Genomic DNA, 20,866 nt, shown 5'->3' on the forward strand with positions numbered 1-20,866 from the left:
GACAACTGAATTGAAAATACAGTTTTATACCTTTTAGTCAAATACAATGAAATCTAACTGATGTCACTAGAATAACAAGAATTCACTTTTACATGTTGCAAATTTAGAAATTGAGATAATTTAGACAGGGGTGAGGATGAAGCTTACTTTTACTTTGTTTAGGTTAAAGTTTCCTAAGAAAGTGAACAAGCTTGCCAGGATGTGCTATCTATGAGAGGGAATAAGTCATTTTCAAGCTCATTCCTCCCCATCCCTCTCAACAGTTGCTGAGCGCTCACTCTGTGGGTGTATTAGTTTCCTGCGGCAGCTCTTTAGCAAATTACTACAAACTTGGTGGCTTAAAACAACACAACACAAATTTCTCTTACAATTTTGTTGGTTAGAAGCCAGACATCGTCTCATTGGGCTAATATCAAAGTGTCCATAGGGCTGCATTTTTTTCCTGGAAGCTCTGAAAGAGAATCTGAGACTGACTTTTTTGCGTTTTTCCATTTCTAGAGGCCATCCATCTACATTCCTTAACTCATAGCTTCTTTCCTTCATCTTCAAAACCAGCAACATTCTATCTCTCTGACCATTCTTTTGTAGTCATGTCTTCCTCTGACCACAGCTGGAAAAGGTTCTCAGATATTGAGGACCCATGTGATGCTACATTGAACCCACCCGGATAATCCAGGACGATCTCCCCACCTCAAGGCCCTTAAAGCTAATCACATCTACTATGTCCTTTTTAAAATTTTATTTTTATTTTTAGAGAGAGAGGAAGGGAGGGAGAGAGAGAGAGAAACATTGATCAGTTGTTCCCCTCATCTATGCATTCATTGTACATGTCCTGACCAGAATCAACCCACAACCTTGGCATATTGGGACGATGCTCCAACCAACTGAGCTGCCCGGCCAGGGCTGCTATGTCCTGTTTTGCCATGTGTGATAATATATTCACAGGTTCCCGGGATGAGACCTGGATATCTTTGGGTCATCTGCATACCACAGTGGGAGGTAGTGTTCATTTCACAGGGCTATGAACCAGCATTAGAAGATACCATGCAGATATATTAATTTAAAACACATTTGGTGTATAATACATGAGTATGATAAATTCATATTTATTAATGAAGGGAATAATGTTTATGTACATAATACTACCTTATAATCTGTTCTCTTCACTTAAGTCTTATATGCACTATTATGTGAACTAAACATGCTATTCTACTCCTTACGCAAGGGAGAAGGACAAACAAAGAACAGGACACTTGGACAGCCAGAGCCTCCCTTCCGGTGCATGGATATGCTGCACGGTCGCGCCTTCTGATCAGCCTCATAACGAACTGGTCAAGGGAGCTTTGAGATCCATACGGAAGGAAGGAAATATTTGTCTTTTATCAAGCTGCACGCCTGATGTTAGAGATTCATGCGTTCACAGTTTCTCATGGTGTAGATAATGCTTCACTGAACAGTCTATTTGTGCAGCTGTTTTATTGCTTTTATTGAATAAATCCCTTGGAAAAAATCATTTGAAAGAAATTATGGACTCAGAAGATACGTTGTCTAATTACTGGTTGCCTACCCATTCCCCTTTTCTCATTTATAGGTCCATAATTTTGTTTAGGTATTAAGTTTGGTCAAAGACCACAGGTTAAGCCCCAGGGAATAAATTTGTCTGATAAGCCAAACCTGGCTTTTTCTATCTCCTTTGCCAATAATTGATTTAAGAATTACCTATGATTCAACCTAGTCCAATAAGACCAAGTTGAAGTTTTTATAGCTGATTGATCAGAGCTGGGGTTTAGGCTGCTGCATCTGTGATGTGCTAACCCACCATCTGGGTGTCTGTTATTACTAAATCCACATGCGTGGAGGAGCTGAACTAGGATGAGATTGGAATAAGAGCGAAAAAAGGCAGTGGAGAGGGTGAAGCAAAGGAGGATTCAAAGAGGTCGCTGGCATGTGGGGCCAGGGCGACTGTGTAAGAATGAGGGTTTGTGGTTCGGGTGTTTCAGATGCTCAGTGATATTGACTTCAATTTGGGACGTGCGAACTGAGGACAGAACATCCCAGGAAGTGTGGGCCTCCAGAGGCCAGTGGTTTCAATAGAAATGTGCTGTGAGCAACACATATAGGCCCCGTATATCATTTTAAATTTTCTAGTAGCTATATAGTAGAATATAATAGAAAAAGTAAAAAACAAAACCAAAAAAACGTGAACTTAATTTTAATACTATATTTTATTTAACACAATATACAAAAATATTAGCATTTTATTATATAATCATTACATATTCCAACATCTCAATTTGTTCTGGTCACATTGCAAGCACTTTAAATAGCCGGGCACCTAGAAAGATGAATTTAGAAACCAGTTGTAATGTCAGCTCCTTCCTTTGCTTGTGAACGTGAACCTGTGTTTGGGCTGCTCTTGCCCAGTATGTTCCCAGGAGCAGGACAGCTGGGAGGCAGCAGATGAAATAGTGCCCCGTTGGTTTCCAAGGTGATGGCTCCAGCTCACACTCTCACTAGTAACGTGTAAAAGGGTCCTTGCTGTTCCACATTCTCACTGACATTTGGAAAAGTCACATTTCTTCATTTTTGTCAAACTGTTGTTAGGATTCAGAAAATATTATTATTATTATTATTATTATTATTATTATTATTATTTCCTTCTTTCTTGCTTCTCTTTTTCTTCAGTGATTTTTTTTAGTTATAACTACTGGAGTTTAACATTAAATATGCTTTGATTATGTAGAAGTGCTGGCTCTCATCTGGGTATCAGCATGCTGTGTTTTCTGCAACAAGACAGATAACTTTAGCTAATTTTGAGATGTGTTCTTTTGAATCTTCTCAAATCCCAAGGATCAAGAGCCTGAGAACATACACTTTTTAAAAAGCTGCATCCTGTCAAAATAGCCAGAAATGTGGGAACATCCACAGGAATGTCTTGTATGATTCAGGGCTGTGTTCTGTGAGCACAAATGCTGCTGGAATTCATTTCACTGCAACCACCAATGTACTGTAAACTGACTATGTGCAAAGTGCTATTTAAAGGAAACGCGGATGACCTTATTAATCTTTGGAACAATTATTTGTCCCTCTTTCTTAGATAATGATGTTGAAAATGATCTTCAATCAGACATCAGTTGAACACTGCAAGACGCACCCAGAAAAGCAGAAGGAATGCAACTTCTTCTTAATAGCTGTGCGCCTGGCTTCACTGAACCAGATCTTGGATCCCTGGGTCTATCTGCTGCTAAGAAAGATCCTTCTTCGGAAGTTTTGCCAGGTAGCAAATGCTGTCTCCAGCTGCTCTAATGATGGACAGAAAGGGCAACCTATCTCATTATCCAATGAAGTAATACAGACAGGAGCATGAATGCGAACACTTAGTCAACATGCATGTTCACAGCTTTCGGCAGCAAATAGCCTTAAAACTTACTGTGAATTTAGGCATCTCTGGTATGCCACTGTTTATGCATTGAAGTAGAATTTTTGATATAAGGACAAATGGTCTCAGCATAGATAATCCCCTGTGTGCCAGAAGTATTGAAATACAAACAAGGGAAATATATTAATAACAATCTAATGTTTTTGAGTCTCTGCCATTTGTAGCTGAATATGTGATTCTTTATAAGTCATCTTAGTCTGTGGTGGGGGTGGGGTGGGGAAAGTTAATATTCCCGTATACTGAGCACATGGGGGATTTAATGCGCAAATCATCAAAGATAAGGCAACCATTTGTTTTTGTTCAAAGTCCTTGATCTTCTGTGTTCTCTTTTACTCTCTCTCTTTTTCTGTGTCACTCTTTTGCCCCCTTACTTAAAAAAAAAAAGTTGAATTAAGATTTTAAAATGTATCCATAAGCCCTGGCTGTTTTTGCTCAGTGGTTGGAGCATCCACCCTTGGACCAAGGGGTCGAGGGTTTGATTCTTGTCAAGGGTACTACTACCTGAGTTGCAGGATCCCCACCCCAGGGCAGGAGACAACCCAACCGTGGGTCTCTCACACACTGATGTCTCTCTCTCTCTCTCTCTCACCCTCTCTCTCTCCCTCTCCCTTTCTCTCTCCCTCTCCCTCTCTCTCTTTCCCTCTCTTCCACTCTGTCTAAAAACCAATGGGGAAAAAATATATCCTCGAGTGAGGATTAACAAAAAAAATGTATCACAATATTCATTGGTACTGCTGTTATTTAGGTATTGTTTAATATGTAAATTAGCTGCTAACATTACAAAGTTTAAGTTTTAGTTGGGTTGGAATTAGGTTTACTTATTGTCTGAATAAGAGCCAATTTTACTTATTTTAAATATGGGAGGACTTGTGACTATTCATATTGCTAAATGTTCCCTTTTTTGCATACATTGTTAATTCCTACAAGCCTGGAGAAGATTCATGGAACTGATCTTGAGAGTCAGTGAAGTGACTTTTCAGAATGCTATTTAAGGACTGGTTTGAGTGCTAAATATAGGTACTCTGGTTCATTATCTTCTCTGATTAGTTTCACTAAAAGTATTCTCCAGTCTTTTGGATATTTAAACACTAACTCAGATTCTAAAACCAATAAAATGTTGAGGGTTCCATAAAGAATTTTCGTAGTTTGACCTATTTATTGGACAAGAAAACAATACTATTGACTCCCTCACAGCAATTTCTCTGCCCTCTCCTCAGAGTAGCATATCTAAATATTTATTATGAAATGTTTTTCTTACCGTCTACATCTATACTAACCTTAATAGCTAAGCTTCATATCTTTTCAGCATAAGTAGATTACTACATTCAGTTTTGAGAATTGCACTTTAAAAAAATTTCCCAACAAACACAACGGTTTTTTAAGTTAGGCCTACACAAAATGTGCTTTGTATTCTTGGGAGCATTCATTTTGTAAACAAATTAACATTTTCTTGTGAAGATTTTAATTTTCAGGTTACATTATTGCTTTCATGGTTAAAAAACAAACACCTTATGATTTATTTATATTTCTTCCTAGTAACTACATTTTCCTTTGAGTTTAGTAGGCAATTGGAGAAGAATTAACCTTAACAGGTACTGTGTTTCTATTCGATTACTCTGTTCACCAGCCCCGTCCAATGAGGAATCATCAGTTGAAATGCCCATGCCGCACTGAGCGAAAAGACAAGATCTGCTGGGGTGCTTATGTTAATCATGATAGTTCCAAGAGTCTAGGTTTTGGGGAAAATGGTGTTAAGTAACCTATCCTAAAACCCATGGTCAAATCTCTCTATGCCATTAATCAGATTATCTCTCAGGTCACCTCATGGGGGAAAAGACAAAACCACCTACTTTAGAAAAAGAAAGTGCTCTTAGGAGGGCCTTGTAATAAAAAGGCTTTGCCTCTTGAGTGGCCCTCTAACCCTAGGTTACAATCGGATAGGTGCACGCGCACGTGGATTCGAGCGGTGTGAGCACGATTGGGTTACTTTTTCCCAGCACCTAGTACAGCACTTGGAATATAGAAAGTGTTCAATATTTATTCAGTGGATGAATGAATAAATGCCTGCCAAACCCGAGTGCCATCAGCGAGGCACCGCCATACGGTTGAAGTGCTTTATGCCACTACAGTTGATCAAGCTGATAAAGTGGATGATCCCTGCTTATTTAATTACAGAAATATGAATTTATCTTCAACGTGTAGTGTCCTATTGCTGCACAGCAAAGTGCTTTATTTGTATTAATAATTTAAGGGACTGATAAATCCAAATGGTAATGGAGATTACTGTCAAACGAAAAAATCCCTTCTTACCCAAGCATAGAAATACATCAAGATAACAGAGCATGAAATTGATTCCCACAAAATAAATTCCTGGTAGAAGTGGACAAATGGCAAGTGGAAAAGGAAGAAATCATGTCAATGGCATATAAGTTTTGTTACCTTGGCAGCCATTTGTTAGCCCAGGAAAACCTGACACGACATAAAAGTCACAAATAATTTTAGCCGTTGCGTGTGAGCTGCGGTTAGGTTTCAGGGAATTTGAGGAGAGGCCCTGGATGTGGTTAGGAAGTGGACATCTATAGGCACTGCACAAGAGGATGTCTGTTCCTGAGTTTAAGTTCATTGGCCTTAAAATTCACTCTCATATATGTACTTAGTTTATGCCTATATCTGAGCAGGGGACAAATACATGCACAATTTCTAAACTTCACAATATTGGTAAAAATAAATACATAAATAAATATCTAGGAAACTACATGGAAAGAAATGAGTGAGTAGAATGTGGAAGTATAGGTGAAATCAGCCTTCATAGATTTTACAAATGAGTCCTGATTTTCTAAACCATGAAATTATAGAAGAAAATGATGACATACTATACAATAAGAACAGTTTGCTTATCAAAGTACATAGGTTTGGTGGATTTCTTAAAAATATTTTAAGTTGAAAAAAAAGTGTTACCTCAAAACTTATCAGATTTACCTACTGCTACATCCAAGATATTTCAAGTAAACATAAGTGCTTAATCATGCCAGATGTAAATGACTATTTAAAAAGTGCACATATATTTCTACTTAACACTTTCTGGTTATACAAAAGATCTTGGGATCATGTTACAGAAAAAAGAATTGCAGAAGCTCTTGTAAAACTGAACTATAAAAGACCCTGTGACCATGCTGAAGGGAAGGAGGTGAGAGAGGGAGGGAGGGAGGGAGGGAGGGAGGGAGGGAGGGAGAGAGAGACCTGGGTTCAAACCTACAATCTGGTATGTGCCCTGACCTTTCTGGTATATGGGATTATGCTCTAACCAACTGAGCCAAGCAACCCAGCAAATTAGGCTTTTTATTTATTTAATACTTTTAATATTTTCATTGTTTTTGACCCCAAATTAGTGGTTGGTTTTCAATCTTTTGCACAATAATCATTTAATAATTATTTTGTATTTGGATCAAGTCAGAGACAGAAAATAGGAAAATTTTGTGCTTTGCAATTTTAGGCACATATATTTACTACTTATTTTCACACTTTAACCCCAAAAGCTGCTTTGAAATATACAGAACACTGGAAGATGAGTGACACAGAGAGTCTGCAGAGTATTTATTTCTAAAACTATATGGAATAATCAAAATTTCTAGGAAAAGTTTAGACCATCAATCATGCCAAATCTTCACAGAAGCTTGTTTATTGCTGGTTTTGTGCTTGTATATGTCTCAAAATTTCTAAAACTGATGTCTAAATAAGTGTACAGAATTGTTTAATGAATGAGATTACATTGTTTTTAAAATGAAGACTTTAATACTCTGGCTAAGTACATAGGACTGTTTTCTGAGTTGCGATAAAATGCTCATAAGAGGTGACATATATCTGTGAGGTGTCCTCACATAGATTGTGATAGAACCAATGTACAAAATTTAAAACCAATCTAAAGCTCATATACACGTTTGTTAAGAAGCTGAAACTCAGCATTCTAAGACAACTAATCGGTGGTGATTACATATGACGCATGAAACAGAGACTTAGGGAACATTTTTTCATAGAATTCCATTATATTAGTATAATTTATCAGGTGTGGGGAACCTTTTTTTCTGCCAACGGCCATTTGGATATTTAGAACATCATTTGCTTAATATAAGTTTATGTTGCTATGAAAAAAGCTCCTACATTCATTGAATTTCGAGTCCTGCCTGGCGTTGCCTAGGTAGGGCCAAACCAAATGACTTCTCGGGCCTATGCAGCCAGAGGGCCGGATGTCCCCCACCCCCGGTTTACATAGATACTGATCTCATGCAAAATTCATATTCACCTGAATGACTACAACCGGAAAGGTGTTCATTTTATTATGACTTTGTATCTATGGTTGTCAAGTACAGTCTTGTACTGTGTTCCCTGGATACATTTGTTGATGGAGTCCACCTTGCATAAAAATGCAGAGAGTAAAAAAGGAGCAGTCTAGGTGTCTGTCCTCAAAGTGGCAAAGGGAAAACTGAGACTGTACGTATCAATGAAGGCTTTAACAACTCTAGAATAAAGTCATTTTTTTTTTCCAAAAAGAGATCAACAATTAGTTTTTAAGTCAGATGGAAAGAGAGCTTCAAAACATGCTACTTAACAACTCCATTCTCACTCGCTCCTGTTCTCTATTCTTTTAAGGAAGGAAAGAGCAGAAAGTTCTCATGTTATATATTCTCTGTTTTATAATTCCTAAAAGGATTGTATTTCAAGGCTTATAATTTATGCGAGTCGAGTTGTAAACCATTACGTATATTACTATCAGCTGAGTACATTTTGATTCTTGAGAAATACAATTTGAGTGGATATATACTACATTAATTTATACATTACATTTTCTTTACTGAGAATTAAAATTATTTTCTTTTCAGAAGCTTCACATCAGTATCATATCATAAGCATTCCAAATATCTCCTGCTTTACATATTTTTTTTCACTGGAAACAAGCTTGTTCCCCCTAGGCCCCTTGCTTTCAACCTGCTTATTCATTTTTTTAATAGAAAATAACAGAAATATTTCCCATTGGTGAAAGCAGGGATTGGTTTTAAGAGGAAAGAGAATGGCTTCATAGTTCTAATATGCTAACATCCTAATATATGAGATAGATCTGAGTATTGTCTTTAATGTCTGCTATGATGACACAATTTTATTATTGGAATAAAGATAGGAAGGAAAGAGATCACCATCAGGAACAAATCAACCTTTTCAGGCTTTTCAGCATTTTAAAGATGATTCCACCTCTGAAGTTATTTTCAAAAGCACAGCTCTTAAATTCTTTTGTCAATTGTTTTAGAATTAGAATATTGTGGCCTTGTAAGGAAAGTGAGTCAGATATCTACCCCAAAGCTGGCCAATCACCAAACTTCAATCGCTATTTGAAATGAGTTAATGAGTTTCTTTATGTAGTTTTCAGTAAAGTGAAGCAGAGAAAATGCTTATGACTTACTGATACACTTCCTTCATTCTTATTTCAACCTTTGAAAGGATACTATTTATGTGGAGCAGGCATGGAGGGTGGGGTAGAGGACACACAGAAAGATATGGAGGAAAACCTGTATCTTTCCAACCCTGTTAGAAATCCTCATCCTTTTAGGCCCATTCCACAGAGAGGAAGGGACCACATTTGTTTCTACACTGGAACTCAGTAGGACGAAGCAAGCTGTGGCCCATGGTGTTCTTTTTCATAAGAGCAGGTGTTAAGTTCACTCAAGTCACATCACTGACTGCTAAACGCTCTTCTTTCTATACATAAATTTATATGTATGTATTAGATATTTTACCTTCTCCCTCTTTATTTAAATGTCTAAATGTGTTTATACAAATAGCAGAAAATTGAACATTTCTTTAAGCAAGCAAACTGAAAATAGGCACTGATTATCTTAATCTGGTAACAACAAAGAAAAATAAGTACTGTTTACATAGTGTATCTAAGTAGGAACTGAAATCATTGGCACTTTAATCAATAATGTAAAGGTTTTTAATCAACCTTTAAAGGCTTGTCAGCATTTTGGAGATGAAAGCATAGTTTTCCCACCTCTCCTACTCAGTGGACCATCCCTCTACACTTGGTTAAGTGAGAAAGTGTACTTCTGTCACCTCTGTGTAAAGTTTTTTGGGGAGTTACCGTACGTGCATTTACATCTATCTTCCAGCACATTGTAAAGGCTGGGCTTCAATATTGTGGAGACAAAGCATAAAAAGAGACCACGAAAAGTGCATCAGAATTTTGATGGCATTCGAGTCACAGCTAGTTTGTGTATTTAATTAATGTATGTTATTTATGTGGTGTTTGTCAATGGAAAAATAAAGTTGAATGTTCTGAAATGTTCCTGTCTTTTCTTCCTGATGTCAACTCATGTCAGGAATATTATCATGGCATTAACTATTTTACCGAAATCCTATTTGACATGCTTTGTCAACATAACAGCCCAAGGTGATGCAACAGTATCATGCTATCTGGAACAATGAAATAATTTTGTTTTATGTTCTATAATCACCAACAATGCAAATGATCACTTATGTGCTATTAATCTGACAGGTGCTTTTTTCCCCATTTTCAACATGATGTTTACTCGTGTTATAATACTAGAATTTTTGTTGTTCATATAAAAGCACATTTATAAATTATTCTAAATGTAGTTCTTTCACTTTCTTATGGATTCTAGTGTAATCTACTGGCAGCCAACATCAGATTCATCCTTGGGTGCAGTGAGACCCTTTACCAGTCTTATACCTGGACACTGGTGTGAGCTCATTACTAGTGGAGACAAATGTTGGGCTGCCTCACTACCCTAGTTCATGTGCTCATTGAGGTCACCCTCCTCTTCCTTCTTCAGTGAAGGGAGTTCTGTATAATGTAGATTACAACGCCAAGCTAATTAAAAGTAGCACGTTGCACTGGCTCTCTATCACCCTAAGAAAAGGAGTTTAGAGCAAGCTCTGTCCTAGGCCCCCAAACAGGTATTATAGTCTCTACAGTCTGTGTTCTTTAGCATTTCAGGTAAACATCATATAGCTATCTTTCAGTAGGCCAAAATGTGCCACCACAATGCTGGTGAAAAAACAAGCCATGGCCCTAGCCAGTTTGGCTCAGTGGATAGAGCGTCAGCTTGCAGATGGAAGGGTCCTGGATTCGATTCTGATCAAGGGCACATGCCTGGGTTGCAGGCTCGATCCCCAGTAGGGGTCAGCCAATCAATGATTCTCTCTCATCATTGATGTTTTTATTCCTCCCGTTCCCTTCTTCTCTGAAATTAATAAAAATAAATACATTTTAAAAAGAAAATGGTATCTTTAAAAACACACATACCATGAAATGAAACATTGTCCAATTTCATGTCCTTGGAGGGCATGGGGTCAGATATCCTTAGATATTCTTGGGGGCCACTGTGCTCACTTAAAACAGTCTTGAGCAAATCCAGTTAGGAGGGTGGGTACTCAGAATTCAAGCCCGTCCTCCAAGCCAGGCTGTTCTTTCCTAAACATATGTTGGCTGTGTACCTATATGTGCCACACATTCTGTTGGTGCTAAGACATAAGGATTTTTAAAAAAAAGTTTTCAAAAGATTTATAATCTAGTAGGGGAAGAAAAAATAATTTGATCAGAGCTGTGATTAAGCATATGGCACTATGTGAGCCTATGGGGGAGGTAATGCTAAAATAGGAAATGGTTTCCTGTAGGAAGTGACATTTAATCTGCTTTTTGGAGAAAGGAGTAGGTGTTCACCAGGACAGCATTTTAGGGTACTTTTCCATTTTGCTCTGCCGAAAGCATTACACTTTCCAAGACATTCAAACGGACTACCTTCTAGTGCCTGTTGTGAAAAGTGTGGGTCCATAACCTCCCAGAGTGGGCAGCAGTGGCAGGCCTCACGGTAGGGTTTCTCAACCTCAGCATTCGTACACATGGGGCCAGATCAGCCGTGGGCAAACTACGGCCCGCGTGAAATGAATAAAACTATTGAAAAAAAAGACCGTACCCTTTTATGTAATGATGTTTACTTTGAATGTATATTAGTTCACACAAACACTCCGTCCATGCTTTTGTTCCGGCCCTCCGGTCCAGTTTAAGAACCCATTGTGGCCCTCGAGTCAGAAAGTTTGCCCACCCCTGGTCCAGATCATGCTTTGTTTTGGGGGACAATGCTATGCAATGTAGGCGGTTTAGCAGCATCTCTGGCATCTACCCTCCAGATGCTAGTAACACCTCCCTGGTTATGACCATCAAAAATGTTGCCAAACATTGTCAGATGTACCCTGGGGGGCCTAATTGCTCCCAGGGATAAACCTCTGCTTTAGGGCAAGGGCTGTGGCCACCAAGAGGGTGCCATGCGCCAGGACAAGGCCACCCGTGAGATCTGAGTTCTGACTGGCACCGTTCTGGCATCTCCGAAGGCAGCAGGCACTAGAAGGCCATTTTGTGTCTGACTGCACAGAAATGCGGCACTCCCACTGCAACAATGCGGGGGTCACCCCAGGCCCTGAGCCACTTCTGTAATCACATACACCTATTCACGAACGAAGAGGTACAATTTTCCAGAAAGGATCGCCTTTCTATTGAACCATCCAATCCCTGTTTTGTTCTTGCCAGGAGGCCCGAGGCTTATATGTTAGGCTTATATATCTCTCCAAGGGAAAGCTAAAGAGAGGGAGTCTATTTATCCCAGGACCTTTGAAAATCTGCTATAATTCTTCTTAAGTTCACATTTCCAGACAGCTGCCTTAGTAGGAGAGAACTAACTTACCAAACTCTGTCTTTAAGGGGATTTTTGCATATGTCGTCTGTGTAACAGAGCTGTAAGCAGCTTTACTTAATTGGAAGGGTTTTTAGCGAAGAGCAGTCAAATTTTAGGCAAACGTCCTTATTAGCCTGGGCCTTCCTCAGTTCTTCCAGCCTGTGGAACCTCAAGTGTAGGGCTGCTACCACACAGTTTGATGACGGAATTCAGGTCATGATCTCTATGCTTGTATGGGATGGAAACGTGAAAGGCTTAACCCCCAAATCTGACCAAAACATAAAATGAAATTAGAGTGAGAGTATTCACTGGCCTATTTCTGAGGCAAGTAAGACACATCTCTGGGTAATCAGTGTTTATGCCTAATTTCTTACACAATTGCTTTTAAAGAAGACTTTGAATATAATACATAATGTTCCTTGAATCTGATTTTGAAAACAACACCGGAAGAAAGTAATTCTGAAACCACTACCACCAGCTGAGGTCATTTATACCCAGTGGGACACTGGTTCTTCATCACTGTGAGATCAGAGATTCCTCTAAGAATGTTCATGCAGTGTCAGGGGTTGCACAGCCCCCCTGAAGCCTGTCGGTGGAAGTCTTGGAAGTTTATGGACACAGGCTAAGAATTCCCACTGTGAGAGAGTTGTTATGATTCAAGGAACCTCACAAGTCTCCATGTTTGGTTAGAAAGCCAAAATCTAAAACTGGAGCTAAGTCAACATAATTGACTTCCGTGTGAATGCCAACATTCCTTGACATCTCACTATATGCTGCAATAATAAATCAACATAATCAGGGGTGTAAATTATTAAAAAAGAGCAACAGTCATTTTTTAAAATTACCATCCATGGAAGAAGGAAACAACACAATCTCAGTTAGAAGAGGAGCAAAACAGGCTATTCACAAAAACAGGTCCAAAGTGAAAGGCCCATTAAAAAATAAAATACAAGTTATCTAATGAGGCATTTGCCTTACAGCAAAGAATTTGTTGCCCTAGCTGGTCTGGCTCAATGGGTAGAGCGTTGGCCTGCAGACTGAAGGGTCCCAGGTTCGATTCCGGCCAAGGGCACATGCCTGGGCTGCGGGCTCGATCCCCAGTAAGGGGCATGCAGGAGGCAACCGATCAATGATTTTCTCTCTCATCATTGATGTTTCTATCTCTTTCTCCCTCTCCCTTCCTCTCTAAGCTCAATAAAATATACATATATAAAAGAATTTGTTTCAGTTTTGCCTTATGCTGACCCAGCAAGAGAAATTTAAAATGAAGCTTTTCAAAAAGTCAATAAAAAAAATCACCCCCTCTGAAAAATGCAATGGACTATACACAAACCAACTAAATGGTTAGGATGTAACTGTTATTTTCTATTACTTTTTGTTACATAAATTTAAGTTGTTATCTATGTCTGTGAAGATACATACTAGTATATATTTACACTTATGCAGGCACTACATCTTTGCATTGCTATTTAGGTCAAAAGCAGTTAGAAGGACCCTATTGATTGATCCCTTCAGTGAGAATGCAAGGCATACATTTACAGAGCTTACAAATGTAAAATTAATGATGCTTTAAGCCAACACTTATCAGTAGAGCGCTGTATTGATGTTTACAGCTTTTATTTCTCTAGAGGGAAAAGTGTGGAGCAATTATGACATTTGTCTTTGCATTTTTCTTGCCTTATTGCAGTAGATGGAAATGAACTCTTAGAGCACGGGAGTGTTTGTCTATTGGAAAGAACTCTTTGATACCAATGCATCCTGCATTCTGAATGAGTGTACATAAATTGGACAGTTGAACAAGTGTGAATGAAGTTGTAACTTGCTTTTCATGAAGCAGTAGTTTGGAATCTTCTCCTTAAAAGATCCACAAAAAGCCAATTTTTTTTAGAGGAAAAGCAATTGCACTTTGTTATTTATTTTAAAAATTGCTTGACAATTTATTTATTTATTTTTTTGCCTGGCACCTTTATCTTAAGAATTGCAGTGACACAATTAATTTTACTTAAAAATATTTGGAGAAATAATATTGATTGATTGCCAAACTCTGCTTTAAATGTTGTGTAGCCTTAATTAGACCAGCATAGCTCCCATCCTAATCCCAGATTTTCTCGCACGGTGGTCATCTTGAATACTCCTGCTACTATCCCTTCAGCAGAATTCTCATTGACAGCTGAGTTAATTAATCTCACTAATTACTATTTCCTCACTACTGAGAGATTATATATGTAATTTTAAATATTTTAAAGTATTTTTTAAAACAAAGTCATTTCACCACAATGCTCTCTAAAGTTTTATGGGTCATAATGGAAGAGGAAAACTTCCAACATTGAGCAAGGAATCAGAACACTTATGTCCAATTATCTGACTTTCTATTCACTGGCTATTTGCCCTTGACAATTCAGTAAACCTCACAGAATTTAAATTTTCTCATTAGCACAGGATTGTTGGGGTTACAACAATGAAGATAAGAACACTTGAAGGGACTACACAAGTAGTCAATGGTTAACATTATTTTATTTTCCTCATTCCATTAATGGAACAACACTACAAATTGATTATGATATTTTTCATCTCAAACAACTACAAGATAGTCTTACTAACTTAGTAACCAGAACATGCAAGGGATATTAAAAGATTAGTTCTGGTTCCACGTAGGGAAAGCTACATAGCTTCCTTCAGGGCTAGTTGCCTCTTCTGTCCAATCAGGGGTGAGTCTATCTGAGTTCTTCTAACTACAAAAACACGATTCTCCTTTCTCTCTGGGGTGTCATACAGCTCCTCTTGTCAGCTAAACACAGACAAGTTTTTTCTTCAGAATCTTGAAAAACAGCTCCTAGGAAACCTCTAGGAGACTTAGATAGCAAGGCACATAAAAACTTTCTGTTCCTTTTTTTCTCTAAAAATAATTTTTAGGTTCCCATTCTCCCTCAGTTATGAGATTCTTCTCTTCTTTCAACCAAATTGCAAGATCCTTGAATCCAAAGACCATGCCTTCCATTAAAATTTTTCTGCTTCCTTTTCCTTGCTTCTCATCGAAACTACCAAAATCCTATCACTTAAGTTAGATGATGGGTCTTATTTACTTATTTTTTTGCTCAAGAAATTACATAAAATAGATTATATTGTATAGATTTTCATACATGAACTTATCCATTTGTGCGATCTGCTATATCTTAAGTGTGCATTTATTTTCTTAAATAAGCTTAATTTTTAATCACAATATTATGTACTTTTAAGAAGTCCAACAATGCTAAAGGCTAATCATGAAACCCACACTCCTCATTCTTACCCTATACCCACCACTCTGCTCTACAGATTGTATTACTTTCAGGTGTTAAATCGTAACAGTTTTCCAACTGCCAAAACCTATCTGATAATTTTTACTGTCTTTAGAGTTCACCATTTTCTTAGATTTCTCTGCCTTTTAGTGGATTCCCTGTTTCTATATCCCATGTCTTGAATGACCACACCTGCTTTAAAATGGGGTTTTTGATAGGGAAAAACACACACGAACAAACCAAACCCCTAGGCAAGGAAAGAGAATGGTTTTAAATAAACATAAACACACATAAACAGTGATAATAATAACAGTGGCAAATACGTTTTATGAACACCATACTTTACATATGTTATCAGATTCTCATGCCAATGCCACAAGGTAGATGTAGGTGTTATCACCACTTTCCAAGTGAGAAGGCAGGCTCACGAAGGGTGAATCACTTGGCCAGTCCCACTAAGTTAGTGAGAAGTGTAGCTGAGGTTTCACCCCTGATTTTAGGTTAGATTATAATCATTGTGTAATCTCTGAGCCAAAGATTACTACTGTGATTATTTTCTAAAGCTTCAAGTTTATCTCTGAGGGCTGCTCCACGGCCCAATGAGAGAAAGGATTTGGATGAATGACATTTCCCAACAGCCAGAAACAAGCTTGGGCAGCTTTTGCAAAAGTACTAATTAGATCGGGCCAACAAGTTTCTCAGCAAAGATGTGAAAGTCCGTATTCCAATCGGGGTTGTGTGCACTTCTGCCAATGTTCACACCCTTCCTTGGTAGATGCCGGCCCGCTCTGCAGTGGAGAGAATATTGGCTATCTCGCCGCAAAGGGTTGCACGGAAGGGCTGCTCTTCCATTTCCTGCCCAGGCCTGTGGGTTTCTCTGAAAGCTAAGAATTTAGTCATAATTTGGGTTTCTCTCTCTCTCTCTCTCGCTCTCTCTCTCTCTCTCTCTCTCTCTCTCTCCTCTCGGTTCCTTTTTTATTTTCCTTCCATACTTCTTCTCCTGCTTGTAAAGTGACTAGGGAGCAGGTTCACTGAGAAGCTGGAAAGCAAGAGGGTGGCTCTTGCTTCCTAATGACAGAGAAACCCATGGGAGATTTTGTAAAATACAGGACAGAAGAGGAGGGAGAGAGAGAGAGAGAGAGAGAGAGAGAGAGAGAGAGAGAGCCCACAAGCAGGCCCTTTGTCAGCAGTGAAACCATTTTATTCATTGTCTCTCTCTGTTTAATTTTGAAATTTGCTCCAGTGTTTTCATGCAAAATACAAAGCAGTTTTGGAGTGAAGCATATTTGGTGTTTAAGAAAGAAAAATTCCTGTGTCCTGTTTTGGAGTTTTTCTTCCCTTGTTGCTAGCAAGAAAAATTGATTTGGTTGATCTGATATTTCATTCATTCACCAGTTTTCTCTTCACCTGGCTACTCTGGTTTCCACAGAACAGGTTAGACAGAACAGTACAGAACATTTCGTTCAGAGGAATAAAATCTCGGCATCTCCAAAACTCAAATTCTATTCTTAACGCTAAATTGAAATAACAACCCACCATATCTGTATAACTTTAAAAATTGGTGCATCTTGGAGTCTATCTTTAGTCTCATTTTGCACATTATCTTTTGAATATTTCAATATAAATGCAACAAAAGTCAACAAGTCTCAGATATTTCAGGGGTCAGTTAACATTTATTCAGAATGGGCGCACCTAATTATATATAATTTTATTAAATTTTCTTTTTCACTAACTTGGAGTTAATGAAACCAAATTAAACGAGTCATTGCTTAAGGAAATGTTTGAAAACCAAAGTCCACCTAGCCATCTTTTATGTAATTTTGCATTAGAAATGAACCTGGAGATCTTCATAATGGTTTGTTAATGATAATATAATTTAGAAAATAATATGGTCATGGCTGGTTTGGCTCAGTGGATAGAGTGTTGGCTTACAGACTGGAAGGTCCCAGGTTCGTTTCCGGTCAAGGGCATATGCCCGGGTTGTGGGCTTGATCCCCAGTAGGCGGGGGATCAATGATTCTCTCTCATCATTGATGTTTCTATCTCTCTCTCCCTCTCCCTTCCTCTCTCTCTAAAAATCAATAAAAATATTTTTTAAAAAATAATATGGACATTATTTCATGAGAGTAAGTTTTAATGAGAGTGGGTCAGAAAAAGATTAAAATAACAATGATTAATTGCTGGAAGTTTCTTTATGGGAGACACCATTCTCCATTTCATCAGATGATAGAAGGATGTTCCACTCAAACTTCGGGCTCTTGCTCTGTTGCCCAACACCACCATTTGGAAAAAGAGAAAAGGGAGGAACATTCTTGGAGAAAGGCAAGAGGCAACTAGGATGCCAAGTACATTAGGAGGATTTTTTTGGATGAGAAGTGCCATGGTCCATTTACCTTCAGGCATATGAGTTAGATCTGTGAGCAACTTTGGGAGAGTAGCTGTGGAACTTGAAAGAAATTCTTTAAACTCTCTGAGGTTTTTGTATTCTTACATGAAGAATTGGATTTTTTTGCACTTACTTTATAAGGTAGTTGTGAGGATTAAATATGTAAATATCTTAGAAGGAGGATGGGTACAATAAATATGCAAGGGGCACTGTTATTGGTATTGTATTAATAGTGGTAATGGGTGCTACAATAGCAATATTAATTGCTTGAGGGATCCATAAGCCATATTGGTAACGTGGAAAAGGCATCGCACCCTCTGTATTCATTCCTAGATATTATTTGGGGAGACCCAAACATATATCATCATGTTTGAGAGGATGAGAACTAAAATTAGACTAAATGTAGGGGTCCATCCTAGTTCTGTTAATTTATTATTAGGCTGACCTTAATTAATCTAACAACCTTTCTAAACCTTAGTTTCTTTAGCTATAAATGAAGATCATAATTTTATCTAAATTTATTGCCAACATTTAATGAAATAATGCATGCAAATGCTTACCTAGTGCTAGGCACATAATAAAGCACTCAATAAATTATTATTATGTTATTATAAATTAATATAATTAAAATCAAACTCAGAAGACTTATGTTGGCTCAGTTACTAACTGAGGCTGAATGTCTTCACAAGCATACAAATTTTACACAACATTCTCAAGACTTAAGATAAGAAAATAGGGATATGAATCAACACCATAGGAAGTAGAACTAATAAGTAACAGCAAAATAAAGAAATGTAATTGTTCTTTTTCTGGCTGAAGTGTATATTTTCATGATTCCAGTAGCAGAGAGGAAGCATTTTGTATGTATGTATGTATGTATGTATGTATGTATGTATTTTCCCATCTTCTTGAGATACTAGAGGCCTGGTGCACTAGGCAATATGGGCCGGCTGGGGAGAGACTGTGGAAGGACTCCAGGGCGTGTCCGGCCTGTCTCGCCCAGTCCCGATCAGGCAGACACCAGCAGCAAGTTAACCTACTGGTGGGAGTGTCTGCTCCCTGGTGATCAGTGTGCATGATAGCAATTGGTCAAATGGTCGAACTAATGGTTGGACACTTAGCATATTAGGCTTTTATTATATAGGACTAGAGGCCCGGTGCACAAAAATTTGTGCACTCAGGGGGGAGAGGGGGTCCCTCAGCCCAGCCTGTGCCCTCTCGCAGTCAGGGACCCCTCTGGAGATAACGACCTGATGGCTTAGGCCTGCTCCCGGGTGGCAGAGGGAAGGCCCAATCCCTAGGTGCAGCCCCTGGTCCGGCTCAGAGCAGGGCCAATTGGGGAGATGGGACGCCACTCCCTGTCATGCACAGAGCAGGGCAGATTGGGAGGTTGTGATGCCACCCTCAGTCATGCTCAGGGTAGGGCCAATTGGGGGGTTGGGGCACCGTCCCCTGTCACACTCAAGGCAGGGTCGATGGGGAGGTTGCGGCGCCACCTCCTGTCATGCACAGAGCAGGGCCAATCAGGGGGTTGGGGCTCCATACCCTGTCATGCACAGAGCAGGGCCGATCAGGGGGTTGGGGCGACGCCACTGTCACACTCAGGGCAGGGCCGATGGGGAGGTTATGGCTCTACCCCGTCACACACAGAGCAGGGCCCGTGGAGGGGGTGGGGGGTTGGGGCGCCGCACCCTGTCACACACAGAGCCGCAGGGCGATCAGGGGGTTGGGGAGCTACCCCCTATCAGGCACATAGCAGGACTGATCAGGGGGTTGGGCGCCTTCCCCTGTCACGAACAGAGCAGGGTGGATAGGGAGGTTGTGGCCCCACCCCTGTCACACACAGAGCTGCAGGGCGATCAGGGGGTTTGGTCACTGCCCCCTGTCACACTGATCCCAGTGCCAGGAGGCCTCGCTGCTCCACTGATTCTGGTGCTGGGAGGCATATTACCCTTTTACTATATAGGATAGAGGCCTGGTGCATGGGTGGGGGCCGGCTGGTTTGCCCTGAAGGGTGTCCTGGATCAGGGTGGGGGTCACCACTGGGGTGCCTGGCCAGCCTGGGTGAGGGGATGATGGCTGTTTGCAGCTGGTCACACACCCTTCTGGTTGGGGTCTCCACTGGGGTGCCTGTCCAGTCTGGGTGAGGGGCTGAGGGCTGTTTTCAGGCTGGTGGGTGACTGAAGCTCCCAACTGCTCCTTTTTTTCTTTTTTTTTTATTCTGGGTCAGCTTTAGCTCTGAGGCTTGGCTCCAGCTCTGAGGTCTCGGCTGCTGAAAGCAGATATCTGGTTTGTTTGGGTTCTATAATTGTAACACTGTTGCGGTCCTGCTCACTCCAGCTCTGATATCCCGGCTGGCTGAAAGCAGGGATCTGCGTTTGTTCTATAATTGAAACAATGTTGCGGTCCTGCTGGCTGAAGCCCGGCTGGCTGAAAGCAGGTTTCTGGGGTTTTGTTTAGCGTCTATATTGGTAACAATGTTTCTTAAACTGCAAGCTCAGAGGCCGGCAAGGCCGGCAGGGAATATTAGCTTCCTCCGTCACTGAAGCAAGCAAGCCTCCTGTTCGCTTCAAGCTGCCTGGCTGCCGGCCACCATCTTGGTTGACAGTTAATTTGCATATTGCCCTGATTAGCCAATGGGAAGGGTTGCAGAGGTATGGCCAATTACCATGTTTCTCTATTATTAGATAGGAAAATTGACATATTAGTTTAAGTTGTATAATACAATGATTTTATAAAAGTATACACTGAAAAATGATTACCACAGTAAGTCTACTTAACATCCATCAGCCCACATAGTTTTTTTTCCTTGTGATGAAAATTTTCAAGATTTATTGTCTTGGCAACTTTTGAATACAGTCACATAACACATAACTACATTTGGGTCAATAATGGACCACATATACAATGGTGGTCCCATAAGATTATAATGGGGCTAATTCTATCACCTCGTGATACTGTAGCCATTGTATTGTAGCAACATGTGTTAACTCACATGTAAACCAACCTACTGCACTGCCAT

The 20,866-nt window shown here is 39.6% G+C and overlaps 1 protein-coding gene across 1 annotated transcript in view; it reads left to right on the forward strand.

The window, feature by feature from the left end:
- Window positions 1–20,866, forward strand: part of PTGER3 (prostaglandin E receptor 3) — a 77,478-nt gene that overhangs the window by 25,710 nt on the left and 30,902 nt on the right. Inside the window, exon 2 of the mRNA XM_081085894.1 lies at window positions 3,098–3,277. Within this exon, the coding sequence (XP_080942020.1) occupies window positions 3,098–3,277 (180 nt within the window). The remainder of the gene's footprint in view (window positions 1–3,097; window positions 3,278–20,866) is intronic.

Source organism: Myotis nattereri, assembly GCF_964212035.1.
Source record: "Myotis nattereri genome assembly, chromosome: 3".
Taxonomy (NCBI): domain Eukaryota; kingdom Metazoa; phylum Chordata; class Mammalia; order Chiroptera; family Vespertilionidae; genus Myotis; species Myotis nattereri.